The following is a 16434-nucleotide window of genomic DNA, read 5'->3' on the forward strand; positions in this document are numbered from 1 at the left end:
CCAATTATGTATAGTTTGTTTGTTTATATATTTTTATTAATAATAAAGGACTGATAAGGGAAAAGGGGGATTTTTACTTTTAATACTTTTAAAACATTTATTTTCTTATTTTTACACATTTTTTTTAACTTTTTTTTAACTTTATTACTTTGTCCCATTAGGGGACTTGAGGGCAGGAGGCCCTGATCGCTATTCTAATACACTGCACTACATGCGTAGTGCAGTGTATTAGAACTGTCAGCTACTCACTGACAGCAAGCATAGTGGGTCCTGAATTCGTCAGGACCCACTAGGCTTCCGTCGATGGCAGAGCCGGACGCCATTGTTTGGTGTCCGGTTGCCATAGCCACCATCGCCAGCCGCTATCGCGTAGCAGGCTGGCGATTGTAGCTTAACCCCTAAAAAGCCGTGATCACTATTGAACACGGCTTTTAAGGGGTTAAACAGCGGGGACACAGCGATCGGTCCCCGCTGTAGGAGCTGTGACAGCTGCTGTACGAGACAGCAGCTGTCACAGCTCCTGCATGTGTCGGGAGGACGGCCGAAATGGCCGTTATCCCCGCGACGTAATAATCCGTCGCTGAGCGCTAACGATACAGTTAGCGCGACGGATTATTACGTCGCTGAGCGCGAAGGGGTTAAATACGTTCTTGTGAATAAGGCCTTAGTGTTTCCAAATCGGCTTGTAATTTACGAACATCTTCTATAGACTGACCAATACTACATAGCTTGGTGTCATCTCTGCAAAAATAGAAATAGTGCTATCAATCCAGTCCCCTATATCATTAATAAATAAATTGAATAATAGTGGTCCCAGCACGGAACCCTGTGGTACACCACTTATAACCGGGGATCATTCAGAGTAGGAATCATTGACCACAACCCTCTGGATACGGTCCTTGAGCCAATTCTCAATCTAATTACAAACTATATTTTCTTAACCTATAGTCCTTAATTTACCCATTAGACGTCTATGAGGAACAGTGTCAAATGCCTTTGCAAAGTCCAAAAACACTATATCCATAGCGGCCCCTCTGTCTAGGCTTCTGCTCACCTCTTCATAAAAACAAATCAGGTTGGTTTGACAACTTCTGTGCTGGCTGTCACTTATAATATTTTTCGTCACATAATCCTGTATAATCCCTCAAACATTTTTCTCACAATGGATGTTAAGCTTACTGGTCAATAATTACCCGGGGAAGACCTAGAGCCCTTTTTGAAAATAGGCACTACATTTGTCCTGCGTCAGTCGCTTGGCACTATACCAGTCACCAGACAATCACAGAATATTATGAAGAGGGGGACCAAAATAACTGAACTAAGCACTTTAAGAAATCTAGGATGTAACCAATCTGGTCCTGGGGCCTTGTGCACATTTATTTTATTTAACTTAGCTTGGACCATATCTATATTCAGCCAATTCAGTATATTGATGCATTAACCGCACTGGCACCGGCTACATCAACTGCTCTTTCTTCTGTTGTATATACAGAGCTAAAGTACCCATTTAGTAACTCTGCCTCCTCTTGATCCCCTGTGACAACTCCCCATTACCACTATTTAGGGGTCCTACACGTTCAGACTGTTTTTTTTTTCCATTTACATACTTGAGGAATTTTTGGGGATTTGTTTTACTATCCTTGGCCTCCTGCCTTTCATTTTGTATTTTGGATTTTATTACATTTTTGCAGATTTTTATTAAGCTCTTTATAATTTACAAAGGCTACAGCTGTACCCTCAGATTTGTATTTTTCAAATGCCCTTTTTTTGTCATGTATTGCCCTTTTAACAGAAGGTGTAAGCCACGTGGGGTTCAATTTTAGTCGTTTATACTTGTTACCTAGAAGAATAAATGCTGCACTATAATTATACAAAGTAGATTTTAAGATCTCCCAGTTATCATTTGTACCATTATTTGACATTCGTTTTTCCAAGACTATGTCCTGAATTGCAGCCCTCATCCTGGGGAAATTGGCCTTCTTAAAATTAAGTGTTTTTGCCCTCCCAGCCTGTGTTTGTTTTTTTACAGTATAGGTAAAATGCAACTATATTGTGATCACCGTTAGGGTAGGGCCACATGGAGCGGCCCTGACACGGTCACAACGCGGCTAACAACCGCACCGGCACGATGTTCGGTGCGGCTGTCAAACAGCCTGTTAGTGGCCGCATTGTTAACGCAGGTAAACCGTCCCTTTATCTGCAAAATTGTGCGGCCATGAATTAATACACTCTTTATGGCCGCACGATTTTGCAAATTACAACAACTTACCCACTATTCATTATCTATGGCAGCGCCGGAAAAAGCAGAACACTGCACTCGGCTATCTCCGGTGCTCCCATAGAGAATGAATGGAGCGGCAGTGCGTATGCAACTGGAATACCCCTTAACTAGGTATTTGACAGCCGCTCCTACATAGTGCAAGCGCGGTTGTTGGCCGCATTGCGACCATGTCAGTGCCGCTCCTTGTGGCCGTACCCTTACCGAGGTTTTCGCGAACATTGACATTCCGAAAAAGCTTTGCATTATTAGAAACGACCAGATCCAACAGAGCTTCACCTCTAGTCGGGTCTTCCACAAACTGGCCCATAAAATTTTCCTGCAACAGGTTGTGGAAATTTCTCCCCTTCACAGTTTAAGCCGAACCATGACACCAACTAATATCCCGGTAATTAAAGTCTCTCATTATCACTAGAGTACCAGCCTGTGCAGTCTGCTCCATTTGTCTATATAGCTGATCATCCATCTCCTCAGTAATATTGGGGGTCTATAGATTACACCAAAAGTTATTTTTTCAGTGTTTACCTCCCTTTGTAATTTCACCCACAAGGTTTCAACCTCCTCACAATCTTCACCCGCTATTGTCTCTTTCACACTCACCTTCATATCACCTCTCACATACAGACATAAACGACCACCGTTCCTATTTGCTGTCTTTCCGAAAGTGTACAACCCTGTAGATTTACAGCCCAGTCATGAGAAGAGTCTAGCCATGTTTCATCAACACCAACTATATCTATATGTTCCTCCAGTACCAAAGCCTTCAGCTCTCCCATTTTGCTTGCTAGAGTTCTGGCATTTGTGAACATACACTTTAGCTTGCATTTCAAATTGCCACGTTTGGTATCAGAAATGTGATTATTTTGGTGCTTTTTTTTTTTCATAGCCGTTTTGTAACAAATGGATCTCCTTATCCTGTTGTATAGTCCTCTCACAAGTCTATTCCCCCCCACCAATATAGTGTGACCCCTCTCTAATATAACTACCTCTTTATTTTCTACATTGACCACCCTCCTCAGCCTTAGTTTAAATACTCCACCATCCTAGATAGAATTTTCTCCCCCAGCATAGCGGACCCCCTTCCATTTAGGTGAAAATCTGCAGAAGTTTGTACCCCCAATGAAAAGTCAGACCAGTGTTCAAAGATCCCAAAGCCTTCTGCTCTACACCAAGACTTAAGCCATGCATTTAACTCCCTGAGCTCCCGCTGTCTTTCCTGTGATGCACATGGCACAGGCAGTATTCCTGAGAATACTACTTTGGAGGTCCTTCTCTTCAGCTTGTAGCCTAGTTCTTTAAAATTAGGCTCCTCCACCTACCATGTATTATTTCGTTGGTACCCACATGGATTACGACAGCTGGATCATCACCATCTCCTCCCAGCAATTTATCCTCCCGTTCCACCACATGCTGAACCCTGGCACCAGGGAGACAGCAAACCATTCGGTAGAAAGATATTTTGATATTAATTCTCTGCTAGGTTTCATTGTACTGGTGTCCAACAGAAGAGTTGTGGTTTGTGTTTCCTTTCTATATATCAGGGGTGGGGAACGTCGGGCCTGCAAGATCATTTGGTCTGGCCCGACCTCACTCAGACCATGCTGCCGCCGCGTCATTAGCTTCTTGACTCCGTCTGCCCTACTCACTCACATTTAGGAGCAGGAGGGCAGACTGAGCCAAGTATGGCCCGCACAACCCTATCACCTGACCTCACGTCAGCTACATGAGGTCAGGTGACTGGACTGGTCCACTCCCGTAACCGCACGCACCGACCTTACTCTGACCACCACCGTGTCATTCCCTGCTTGGCTCTGCCAACCCTACTCACTCACATTTAGGAGGAGGGCGGACAGTGCCAAGTATGGCAGCGGTCTGAGTGAGATCGATGCATGACGGCCCGGGAGTGGACCAGTCCAGTCACCTGACCAGAGGCCAGCACACACTGACCTCACCTAACGCAGAGCACCGCATTCTCATTCACAAGTAGTGAATGACAGTACTTGGCTCCATCTGCCCTCGTCCTGTTCAAAAATTTAGAAACTTAGCTGAGGCCTAAATGTAGAAATGTAGCTGTAGTGTAGACATAGGACCTGTCCTAAACGCATGAAGTGAGGTCAGGTGAATAAATGGGTTTTCCCATGAAGGACATTTATGATATAGCCACAGGATTGGTCATAAATCTCAGATGGGTACGGGTCCCAGATCTATCTCTAGAACGGGGCCCCCTAAACTCTGTTCTACCTCTTTGTGTTGTGGCTGAAGCTCATTATTTCCGACCATGAATAAGAAATCAGCGTAACTCGCTGAGAACTGTATGGTAGTTACGGAAACAGCGTAACTCGCATGCTACGCTGCTTCCATAACTGCCATTCACTACTATGGGAGTTACGGAAACAGCGTAGCTCAGCGAGCTATGCTGGTTTCTTCTTCATGGTCAGAAATCAGCCGGAACACAGAGAGGTAGAACGGGGTTTAGGGGGCCCCGTTCTAGAGATAGGTGCGGATCCCAGAGGTGGGACTGGATAGGTCATAAATGTCCCTGATGGGAAAACGGGTATAAGTAACTTACTCCTGCGAGAACTTCTTTTCAAAACATACCATTGCAAAGAGTCGACCAAATATAGCAGGCAAATTTTTAAGTTAATAATTTTGTACGGCCCGCGAATCAGGTTATAAATATCTAAATGGCCCTTGGCAGAAAAAAATTTCCCCACCAATGCTCTATATGGTCCTGCATTTACACAAGGTTTAAAAATCAAACCCCAACATGAAGTGCCATATTTTTTTGTTTTTTAAAGAAAATGACCTGCCCTCCTGAACAGTTTTACCCTATACGGGTTTTAATTTTTTTCTCTTGTGTCATTGCAAATTTAAAAGTTACCGGACATTGTTAGGTCTCAAAAGCCTCATAATGATAACTTGGGGGAAAGAAGCAACAAAATGACACTTCCCAAAAATGTAACAAAAATAGTTTATCCTCTGCTGTATTGTTCACTACAGACATCCGCACAAGCACTATACGTCAGGAGCTTTATGAAATGGGTTTGCATATTTCCATAGTTGGGAATCTGCACACAAATATAAGATTACCATGCACAATGCCAAGTGTCAGCTAGAGTGGTGTGAAGCACATCACCACTGGACTCTGGAGCAGTGCAAACATCTTCTCTTGAGTGATGAAATCATGTTTTACTATCTGGCAGTCTGATAGATCAATTTGGATTGGGCGGATACCAGGAGAACGCTACCTACTGGAATGCATAATGCCTACTGTACAATTTGATGAGGGAAGGATAATGGTCTTGGTTCGCCCCTTTATTTCCAATAAAGGGCCATGTTAATACTACAACTAGAGATGAGCGAACCGGGACAACCGAACCCGGTTTCGGTCCGAACTTCCGGAAAAGTTCGGTTCGCAGCGAATCCGAACTTCACCGGGTTCGACCGAACCCGGTCAAAAACATTATACAAATCGGCAGCCACTTATCTCTATAAATCACTGATAGAGAAAAGAGGCTGCTGATTAAAAATAAAATAAAAAGCATTTCATACGTACCCGGTCGTTGTCTTGGTGACGAGTCCCTCTTCTTCCTCCAGTCCGACCTTTTCTGACGCGGCAGCCTGTGATTGGCTGCAGAGGCCTCTGCAGCCCGTGATTGGCTGCAGAGGCCGCCTGTGATTGGCTGCAGCGCTCACATGGGCTGCACCGTCATAATGGAATGTCGGGCCGGATGTCGAGAGGGACGCGTCACCAAGGCAACGGCCAGGAGACCGGACTGGAGGAAGCAGGGAGTTCCCGGTAAGTATGAACGTCTTTTTTTTTACAGGTACTGTGATCGGTAGTCACTGTCCAGGGTACTGAAACAGTTACTGCCGATCAGTTAACTCTTTCAGCACCCTGGACAGTGACTATTTAGGGTATGTGCACACACACTAATTACGTCCGTAATTGACGGACGTATTTCGGCCGCAAGTACCGGACCGAACACAGTGCAGGGAGCCGGGCTCCTAGCATCATAGTTATGTACGATGCTAGGAGTCCCTGCCTCTCTGCAGGACAACTGTCCCGTACTGTAATCATGTTTTCAGTACGGGACAGTTGTCCGGCAGCGAGGCAGGGACTCCTAGCGTCGTACATAAATATGATGCTAGGAGCCCGGCTCCCTGCAGTGTGTTCGGTCCGGTACTTGCGGCCGAAATACGTCCGTCAATTACGGACGTAATTAGTGTGTGTGCACATACCCTTACTTACGTCGCCTAGCAACGCTGCCGTAATGACGGGTGCACACATGTAGCCACCCGTCATTACGGGGCCTCATGCACACGACCATAAAAACACCCGTTATCACGGGTCGTAATTACGACCCGAAATAGCGGGCCCATAGACTTCTGTTAGCCACGGGTACCTTCCCGTTTTCTCACGGGAAGGTGCCCGTGCCGTTAAAAAGATAGAACATGTTCTATTTTTTTATTTTACGGGCCGTGCTCGTAATTACGACTCGTAACTACGAGCACGGCCGGCCGGCCAGCCACGGGCAGCCGGCCGCTTTTGCGAACCGTGCTGTCATTATAATTATAGCAGCACGGCCCGTAAAATAGAAAAATAGAACATGTTCTATTTTTTTAACGCCACGGGCACCTTCCCGTGAGAAAACGGAAAGGTACCCGTGGGTAACAGAAGTCTATGAGCCCGTTATTGCGGGTCGTAATTACGACCCGCAATAACGGGTGTTTTTACGGTCGTGTGCATAATGGGAGCACGGCTCGGAAAAACGAACGGCTGCCCGTGCTCATCTCCTGAAATACTCTGTGCTGCCTTAAACTCTGTGGACAGGTCAGGATACTGTTTCTTTTAAATGCTGCTGGGGAACCCGCTCGATCCACTATATAAGGCTACGCTACAGTGCAGCATTTAAAAGAAACAGGATCCTGACCTGTCCACAGAGTATTTCAGGAGATGAGCGTGCAGATTCAGTGCTGCTGTGAACTCTGCTCTTACCATTACGTAGCTCTCAGTCTGTTACCTCTCCTCCAATCCTGTCCTCAAGAACACCTTCACATGATTGGCAAGTCACCACGTAATGGTAAGAGCAGAGTTCACAGCAGCACAGAGTATTTCAGGAGATGAGCGTGCGGATCTTGTGCGTGGTGGTGACTTGCCAATCATGTGAACGTGTTATAGAGGACAGGAGTGGAGGAGATGTAACAGACTGAGCTACGTAATGGTAAGAACAGAGTTCACAGCAGCACAGATTCAGTGCTGCTGTGAACTCTGCTCTTACCATTACGTAGCTCAGTCTGTTACCTCTCCTCCACTCCTGTCCTCAATAACACCTTCACATGATTGGCAAGTCACCACCCCGCACAAGATCCGCACGCTCATCTCCTGAAATACTCTGTGCTGCTGTGAACTCTGCTCTTACCATTACGTGGTGACTTGCCAATCATGTGAAGGTGTTCTGGAGGACAGGAGTGGAGGAGAGGTAACAGACTGAGAGCTACGTAATGGTAAGAGCAGAGTTCACAGCAGCACTGAATCTGCACGCTCATCTCCTAAAATACTCTGTGCTGCCTTAAACTCTATGGACAGGTCAGGATCCTGTTTCTTTTAAATGCTGCACTGTAGCGCAGCCTTATATAGTGGATCGAGCGGGTTCCCCAGCAGCATTTAAAAGAAACCGCGTTTGTGTGTGTTTGTGTATATATGTGTGTTTGGGTATGTGACTTTGTCGGTTTTTGTTTTTATATGTGTGTTTGTGTATATGTGTGTGTGTATATATGGGTGTGTTTGTGTATATATGGGTGTATTTGTGTATATGTTTGTGTGTAGATGTTTGTGTGTGTTTTTGTATATGTGTGTGTTTGTGTGTATATATGGGTGTGTTTGTGTATATGTTTGTGTATGTGTGTTTTTGTTTGTATATGTGTATATGTGTTCGTGTGTGTGTTTGGATATGTGTGTTTTTGTTTGTATATGTGTGAGTTCGTGTATATGTGTGTGTGTTTGTCTGTTTATGTGTGTGTGTGTGTGTGTGTGTATATCTTGTTGTGTTTGTGTATATATGTGTGTGTTTGTGTATGGTTGTTTGTGTGTGTGTGCGTGTATATATGTGTGTAGGTGAGTAGAAGTATTGGTATTGTTCACATTGATAACTGTTTTTTTATGTTGTTGCAGATTTTGATGTACCGATTGGACTACATCTTCGATTCGTTGGACTACTGCGTAGATCTACGTTTTTTCAAATTTTAATAAAATGGTTAACGAGGGTTTTGTTGGGGATTTCTTATTTCAATAAAAAAGAATTGTCTTTGTGGTTTTTTTTAAACTTTATTAGTGCCTAGATAATGGTAGTTGGCTGATTGACAGCGTCCATTATTAAGGCGGTACTTAGTGTTAGCCGGTGCAGAGGCTAGCACTAACCACCCATTATTACCCCGGTACCAACCACCACCAGGGGTGCCGGGAAGAGCTTGGTACGATCCAGTACCCGACCATCTGTTGTGATGGTCGGGTACTGGGGCGGCCGTAGGCTGGTATTATGAGGCTGGGAAGGGCCAAAATCAGTGGACCTTCCCACCCTTGTAATGCTAGGCTGCTGCTGCTGTGTTGTATCGGGCTGGTTATAAAAATGGGGGGGACCCCCACGTCATTTTTTTTTTTTAATTTAACAAATTTAGCAATAGACGGGTCCCCCACATTTTTAATAACCAGCCATATACAAGGCCGCAGCAGTCTGGCATTACATTGGTGGGAAGGGCCACTGGTTTTGTCCATTCCCAGGCTAATAACACTGTGTTGTATGTGGCTGGTTATGATAAATTGGGTGGAACCCCATGTCTTTTTTAAAAAAAAAATGTAAATAAATAATTTAAAAAAATGACGTGGGGTCCCCCCCACTTTTATAACCAGCCAGATACAACACAGCAGCAGCAGCCTAGCATTACAAGGGTGGGAAGGTCCACTGTTTTTGGCCCTTCCCAGCCTCATAATACCAGCCTGCAGCCGCCCCAGAGCCCGACCATCACAACAGATGGTCGGGTACTGGATCGTACCTGGCTCTTCCCGGCACCCCTGGTGGTGGTGGGTACCGGGGTAAAAATGGTGGTTAGTGTTAGCCTCTGCACCGGCTAACACTAAGCCTCGCCTTAGTAATGGATGTGGTCACTCAGACAGCGGCCATTACTAAAGTGGTAGTAATAAAATTTGAAAAGACAAAGATATAGATAAAATATTTTATTGAAATAAAGCACCCCCAACACAACCCTCATTAACCATTTTATTGTAGAAAAAAATAACCTCATCTAAGTAGTCCTCGAAACCGACGTAGTCCAAACACCAAACCTGTAAAAAAAAAATAAAAAAAATGAAATAAAACATGTTGTAGGCTTAGATTCAGTTTAATGTGTGATACTGACTGTTATACCATGTATAGAAGCCTGCCGTGAAGTTGACTTAGATACAGGGCGCCAGCAGACAGTATCATACATGGCCATACAGACATATATACAAACAAACATACAAGCATGCACATATATACATACATGCAAACATACACACATATATACATGCAAACTATCATACATACATGCATACACACATGAAAACATACATACAAACATGCAAAGATACATACATACATACATACAAGCATGCACAAATATACATGCAAACATAAATACATGCAAACATAATTACATACATGCACATATATATAAACATACATGCAAACATACATGCAAAAATAAAAACATGCAAACATACATACATGCACATATATACATACATACATACATGACAACATACATACATGACAACATACATACATGCAAACATACATACACACATGCAAACATATATACATGCAAATATACATACAAACATGCACATGTATACATACATGCCAACATACATGCAAACATACATGCACATATATACATACATACATGACAACATACATACATGCAAATATATACATGCAAATACATACATACACACATGCACATATATACATACATGCACATATATACATACATGACAACATACATACATACATATATATAAATATACACACATGCAAATATACATACAAACATGCATACATACATACATGCAAACACACATACATACATACATACAAATATACATACACACATGCACATATATACATAACATACATACATACATGACAACATACATGCAAAAATACATACATGCAAACATACATACATGCAAACATACATACATACATGCAAATATATACATGCAAATATACATACAAACATGCACATATATACATACATGCCAACATACATGCACAGATATACATACATGACAACATACATACATGCCAACATACATACATGCCAAAAAATAATAATAATACGTTCATACTTACTTTCCTCCTGTCCGGCCTCCAGCGATGACGTTTCATCCATGTCGCCGCTGCAGCCTGTGATTGGCTGCAGAGGCGGTCACGTGGGATGAAGCGTCATCCTGACGTGCGTGACCGCCACTACAGCCTGTGATTGGCTGCAGCGGCGAAAGGGATGAAACGTCATCGCTGGAGGCCAGACAGGAGGAAAGTAAGTACGAACGTATAATTTTTATTTTTTTATTACATTTAAATTGTATTTTCCGCGCGCCGAGCATCTACTGTGAAGGTTGCTGAAAGAGTTAGTGCAGCCCATTAACTCTATCAGCACCCCGGACAGTAGCATGCTCGGCGCACGTAAGTGACAGGTTCGGTCAGAACTAGTTCGGTCCGAACCAAACTTTTTTGTGAAATTCGGCGAACTAGCCGAACCGAACTTTTGATAAGTTCGCTCATCTCTAACTACAACATACATGGTTTGATGAGCTTGGTGTGGAGTGGCCTGCACAGAGCCTTGACCTCAACCCCAAACACCTTTGGGATGAAGTAGAACGGACCAACCAACAACAGTGCCTGACCTCACAAATGCTTCTCGGGTGAATGGGCAAAAATTTCCACAGACACACTCCAAGATTATGAAGAAAGTCTTCCCAAAAGAATAAGGGCTGTTGATTATTTACAATAAGAATGTCAAATTCTTTGAAAAGCACATTGATAATTAGCTTTATACATTTTCTTTTAATTTAAAAGAGTAAATAGATATTACCATTAACAGACATTGCCAGTGTAGCACACATATGGAAAAGGGATATTTACAAAGATATTTCCAGTTTGGGGAATCTAGAAATGGATTACAGTAATTAACATACTGTATATAATTATAATAGACAAACTGTAGGACGGATAAGTGGGGGTTTAGTTTGACAGAGGTCAGATAAGAAACTAGATGTCAATGCGGTTGAACCCTATGTGCGGTGCCTCTTGTAACTTTACCGTTGATGTCAGTCTTATAACATTGAACCGGGGGAGAACAGGTGCATTGGGTGATTAGAGTACGGTGTTGGTGAGGTAACAAAGAGTTGGCCGAGACCAGATCAAGTTACTATGCTATTGTTTGGATTAGGTGAGTGCAAGTGTCAACATAGTTCCTTAGGATGTTATGATGAAAAGGTCATATCTTATATATTAATTTGATCTTGAATTATGTTGAGTCTTCTTATATCAGTGTTTAGCAATCCCTGGAGAAACACTACAAAAAGTGGCCCAAGAGAGCCATGTGTCGTTGAACTGGAGATGGTTTCTGGGCTCCCAGTGCACAAGTTTTTCCAATTTAAATGTATTGTCTACTGAAGCCAGGAGTTTGGTGATTTCTATGGCCTTCGGGCATCTGGGAGTTGTTTCTGCACGGCTGAGATCCTTACAGGTTTACTGTGTGTGACACTGCTCAGCCTGAATTTCCAGGGTATGTGCCTCCATTCTGCAACTTTAGCAGCTCCTTTGCTTCTCTGCTAGTGCCATCAAAAGGAAAAGCGATGATCACAGTGGTGGTGTTCTGTTGACTTCACCGACGGCACCTTTGCTTCCCCAATACAGGAATGGTTTGCACTTGCGAAAAAGATTCAGCCATCCCAAATCTGCAGACAAGTGCTTTCTAGCGCTACAAACATAACCCACCCACTTTTATTTAATTATCACTTTTCAAATCCCCTTGCGTGCTGCCTGTAGAATAAGGATGGATAAATTTAGCTTACCTGAATTTTTTGTCTTTGACTTTAAAGGCAGTACAAATTTTTCCTCCTTTTATGAAGCAATGCATTATTAAAAACGTGTGGCTCTTGCGTAAGGGATATTTTTTGGTGTATTTGTATATTAGGAAGAGCTTGACATTAACCACTTGCATGCTTCCTTTGGACTCAAGGAAAGAAAAATGTCAGGTAAGCAAATTTTATCCGTCCTATTGTTGCATACAGTCATGAGATATTTGCAATCCGCCCATGGTAACATCTATAAAATAACAATGGTAACATTTATAAAATAACAGTTGTAAATGATGCATTATGGTGCCTACAGTGGGAGTCAATAAATAATAATCAGAGTTATCACATGATTTTAAGTGCCATGTTTGGAATATTTGGCTCTAAGGCTTTGATATAGAAGTACTAATATGAAAAAGTTTTCTCTAGGTAAGTTGTCTTTTTCTAATGTACTTGAATAGTAATACCTTATTCTCTTTGTACTGTTATTGACTAGCGGCCACAGCATAACAACCCATGTGACAGCAAAGTGATCAACATCTCAGTGTTTAGGTTCTAGTATAATGTAGTGGGAATTTTTTACCTACAAAATTATGTAGGCACAGATAGCACTGCCTCCTTGGCTCTCCATACTGTAGCCTCTTTAATTCACACAATTCTAATCAATGATAACAGGATCTTCCTAGACTTCCAGGTCCCCCAATCCGACACACATCTACTTAGCCCCGTGGAATGGGTGACCCTGCTAATAATAGTGTCGGATTACTGAATTCTGCTTCAAATCAGCTCCTGAAATGATGCTACTTTGGTCTTCGGACTATGTGGGTATTTCTTTTTAAACAGGAAAACAGATAAAGCACACTTTGAGCAAGCCTTCTTTTAGTTCCTATAGCCACCTTGTTTATTTTTATATTTGAACGTCCTTGTACGATAGTGTCTTCATATAAATTCATCCATAATAAAAAGTAACAGATTCAGGATTTCAGCTTCTAGCTACTGCAATTTAAATCATCTTAGTCTAAGGGCCTGTTCACATCAGCATTGCGCTTATGCTGAGGGGGTTCCGTTGGAGGTTTCCATCAGGTTAACCCCTCAACGGAAACCTTAGCTTAATTTTCCCTTACCATTGTTCTCATTGGGGACAGAAACGGAAGATGAGGTTTCAGTTTGCCTTTCCGTTGAGGGGTTAACCTAACGGAAACTTCCGACAGAACCCCTAAACGGAAGGGCAACGCTGATGTGAACAGACGCTAACCGTCACATGAAAAAAAATTAGAGTGAGCAAAAAATGTTGATTATAATATACAAATGAACAAACACAATTCTGTATGCCATCTATTAAAAAAAAAAAAAAGAAACCCTTTAGAGTGTAAGCTATAGGGGACGCAGGGGAAGTAATTTCAACTGGATCAAATACCTTTGGTCTCGATAGTTCACCCAGCCACATTAGAAAGCAGGATTATAGGAAGGTAGTACATTGTTCACTTCTATATGCATAATAATGTATACATGTATATAGTTACCTTGCCATACAAATTACTACATTTTATAATGTATATAGATTCTTTATAGCCGGTCATAATTAGGTACAGTGACATGTGATGTCATTAGCTGATTGGTCGAGGGCCCAGGTAGAGCTTTTCCATTCTGACTCAGGACATTCAAGCTACACCTTGCGTTATAGTTATACATAGTCTTGAAAAAGGTGAGTTAAGAATGTCTGTCTATACCATGTAAAACTTATCATTTCTCATCACTTACAAAACATCATTCTTCAACTTCTTATGAACTGAAAAGCTTATATATTCATGAAGCTGCGCTCACTGAAGTTTTAATAAAGAGTAATATAAAACAAATTTTCTCAATGTGAAAACTAATTGCACAAATTAAGTCAAAGACAATGAAAAGCTAAACTTATAAAATGCGCTATAGAGACAGATAAATGTTTAGATATGGTTTCCAATAATAATGAAAGAAATTTGGAAAAACGAACATATAAAGAATCATTTTATTATACCAATAAATACATACTTACAAATTAAAAAAAAAAAATCTTACTGCGAATATAAACACACCAGAAAAAAAATAAATGTATGCATACAAAAGACAATCCAAACTAATGAGGCAATGGTCGCCCCCCAGCAGTATTACCTCACAGCTAAGAGACCAGGACGAAAACTACCAAACCGCTTCTAATTCCTTTTCTAATTTAACCTTCCATGTCCAGAATTTACCACCGGTCATCGCCTTAAATCAAATTCTTAGAAGTATAGGTAGAGATTTCTAGATGTATGTGGTAGTTATTTTATATGTACAGCAGGATCTTGAGCTTTATTGCTCATGGAAAGAGAAAATGGGCTTTTTGTACTTTTAGTGAATTACTTGGTTTACATGGAACATAATGGAACTTCATAGACTGCCACAGGAGTCAGAAAACATAATTCCTTACAGTTTCAAAATAAGACAAGCTTCATATGCTGTAACATGTTGTCCTACCTCAAATTATGAAGGAAAATCTTCATTTCAGAAAGTGTAATGCAGATGTAAAACCTTGTGTAGTGTGCTAAACTAGATAAACATTAACTGAGAATTTGTATATAGAAAGCAGCAAAGTATGAAACCACATTCTACTGTATACTGATGACTGTACAGGCTCTCAAAAACAGTTCCTCCCATTGTACAAGATAGGCCAAGCCTGTGCTGAATCTTTAAAACATTTTCTGAGGGTTATTCATAAGTGCATCAGCTTCAACTGGCAAGAACAAGCTCCAGATTCTCCAGACATTTCAAATGATAAACTTCAAGCCTTTCACCGAAAGAAGAACCGTCTGTAAACAGAGAAGCATAAATGTAGAAACATCTGCTATTATAGAATATCCTCAAGTAATGTACCATATATCTCAGACCACAAATCAACACAATGATTGTGAGGTTTACCTTATGACCCTTCTTGAACACATCATCCTGGGTACAGAGTGTAGAAACCAAGGTTGCAAAGAAAACATTTATGGCAGTACCATTACAAATATAACCTAGCATTTATAAAAAGACCGCTGATAACCTTAATTTGGCAGACCTCTATCTCCTCCAACTTCCCCATAAACAGTCACACGAATCACGAGCAGACATTTCTGGCAGCGACTTACACACCACCATCCGGCAAATTCAACGTGCCTGACATTTGTTTCTCCACCATTGAGTTACAGGTGGGTGGCCGCAATACAAACTTTCTCAGTATGGACCGTTAATAACAGTTACATTTAGTTCTCTGCAACATTACATACAACATGGCTTCAAAATAGAAGCAAAGGCAACAGCATCCTATTCAATATTCCATATTTATTGTGTCCAGATTGTCAGACAAACGATGAGCAACGTTTCACCCCATTACACCGGCATGGTCTTGCTCAAGCAGTAACAACTGTTAGAGTATGTGCACACACACTAATTACGTCCGTAATTGACGGACGTATTTCGGCTGCAAGTACCGGACCGAACACAGTGCAGGGAGCCGGGCTCCTAGCATCATACTTATATACGATGCTAGGAGTCCCTGCCTCTCTGCAGGACAACTGTCCCGTACTGTAATCATGTTTTCAGTACGTGACAGTGGTCCTGCAGCGAGGCAGGGACTCCTAGCATCGTACATAAATATGATGCTAGGAGCCCGGCTCCCTGCACTGTGTTCGGTCCGGGACTTGCGGCCGAAATACGTCCGTCAATCACGGACGTAATTAGTGTGTGTGCACATACCCTTACAAACACAGTTTGGTGTGCTCAATATGGTGGTGGATACTGTTGTCGCTTCAGCAGAAATTCCATAAGCAGAATTAAACCCTTCACGACTGCCATACGGCTATATACGTTCTAACTGCCGATGCTCCATAGCTGTGGTGCTATCTACATGGGCACTGTGTGTGGCACTATGAGGGTATTATCTACAAGGAAAAATGTGGTACTATGTGGGCACTGGCACTGTCTATGTGGGCAATGTTGCACTATCTACAACGGTATTGCATCACTATCTAAA

General features: G+C 42.1%; 1 protein-coding gene across 1 annotated transcript in view; it reads right to left on the bottom strand.

Moving 5' to 3' along the window:
- Positions 1-14425: 14425 nt before the first annotated feature.
- Positions 14426-16434, bottom strand: part of RTTN (rotatin) — a 246053-nt gene continuing 244044 nt past the window's right edge. The window contains exon 50 of the mRNA XM_075826473.1: positions 14426-15232. Coding sequence (XP_075682588.1) covers positions 15153-15232 — 80 coding nt within the window. The 3' untranslated portion in view covers positions 14426-15152. The remainder of the gene's footprint in view (positions 15233-16434) is intronic.

Source organism: Rhinoderma darwinii, chromosome 5, assembly GCF_050947455.1.
Source record: "Rhinoderma darwinii isolate aRhiDar2 chromosome 5, aRhiDar2.hap1, whole genome shotgun sequence".
Classification (NCBI taxonomy): domain Eukaryota; kingdom Metazoa; phylum Chordata; class Amphibia; order Anura; family Rhinodermatidae; genus Rhinoderma; species Rhinoderma darwinii.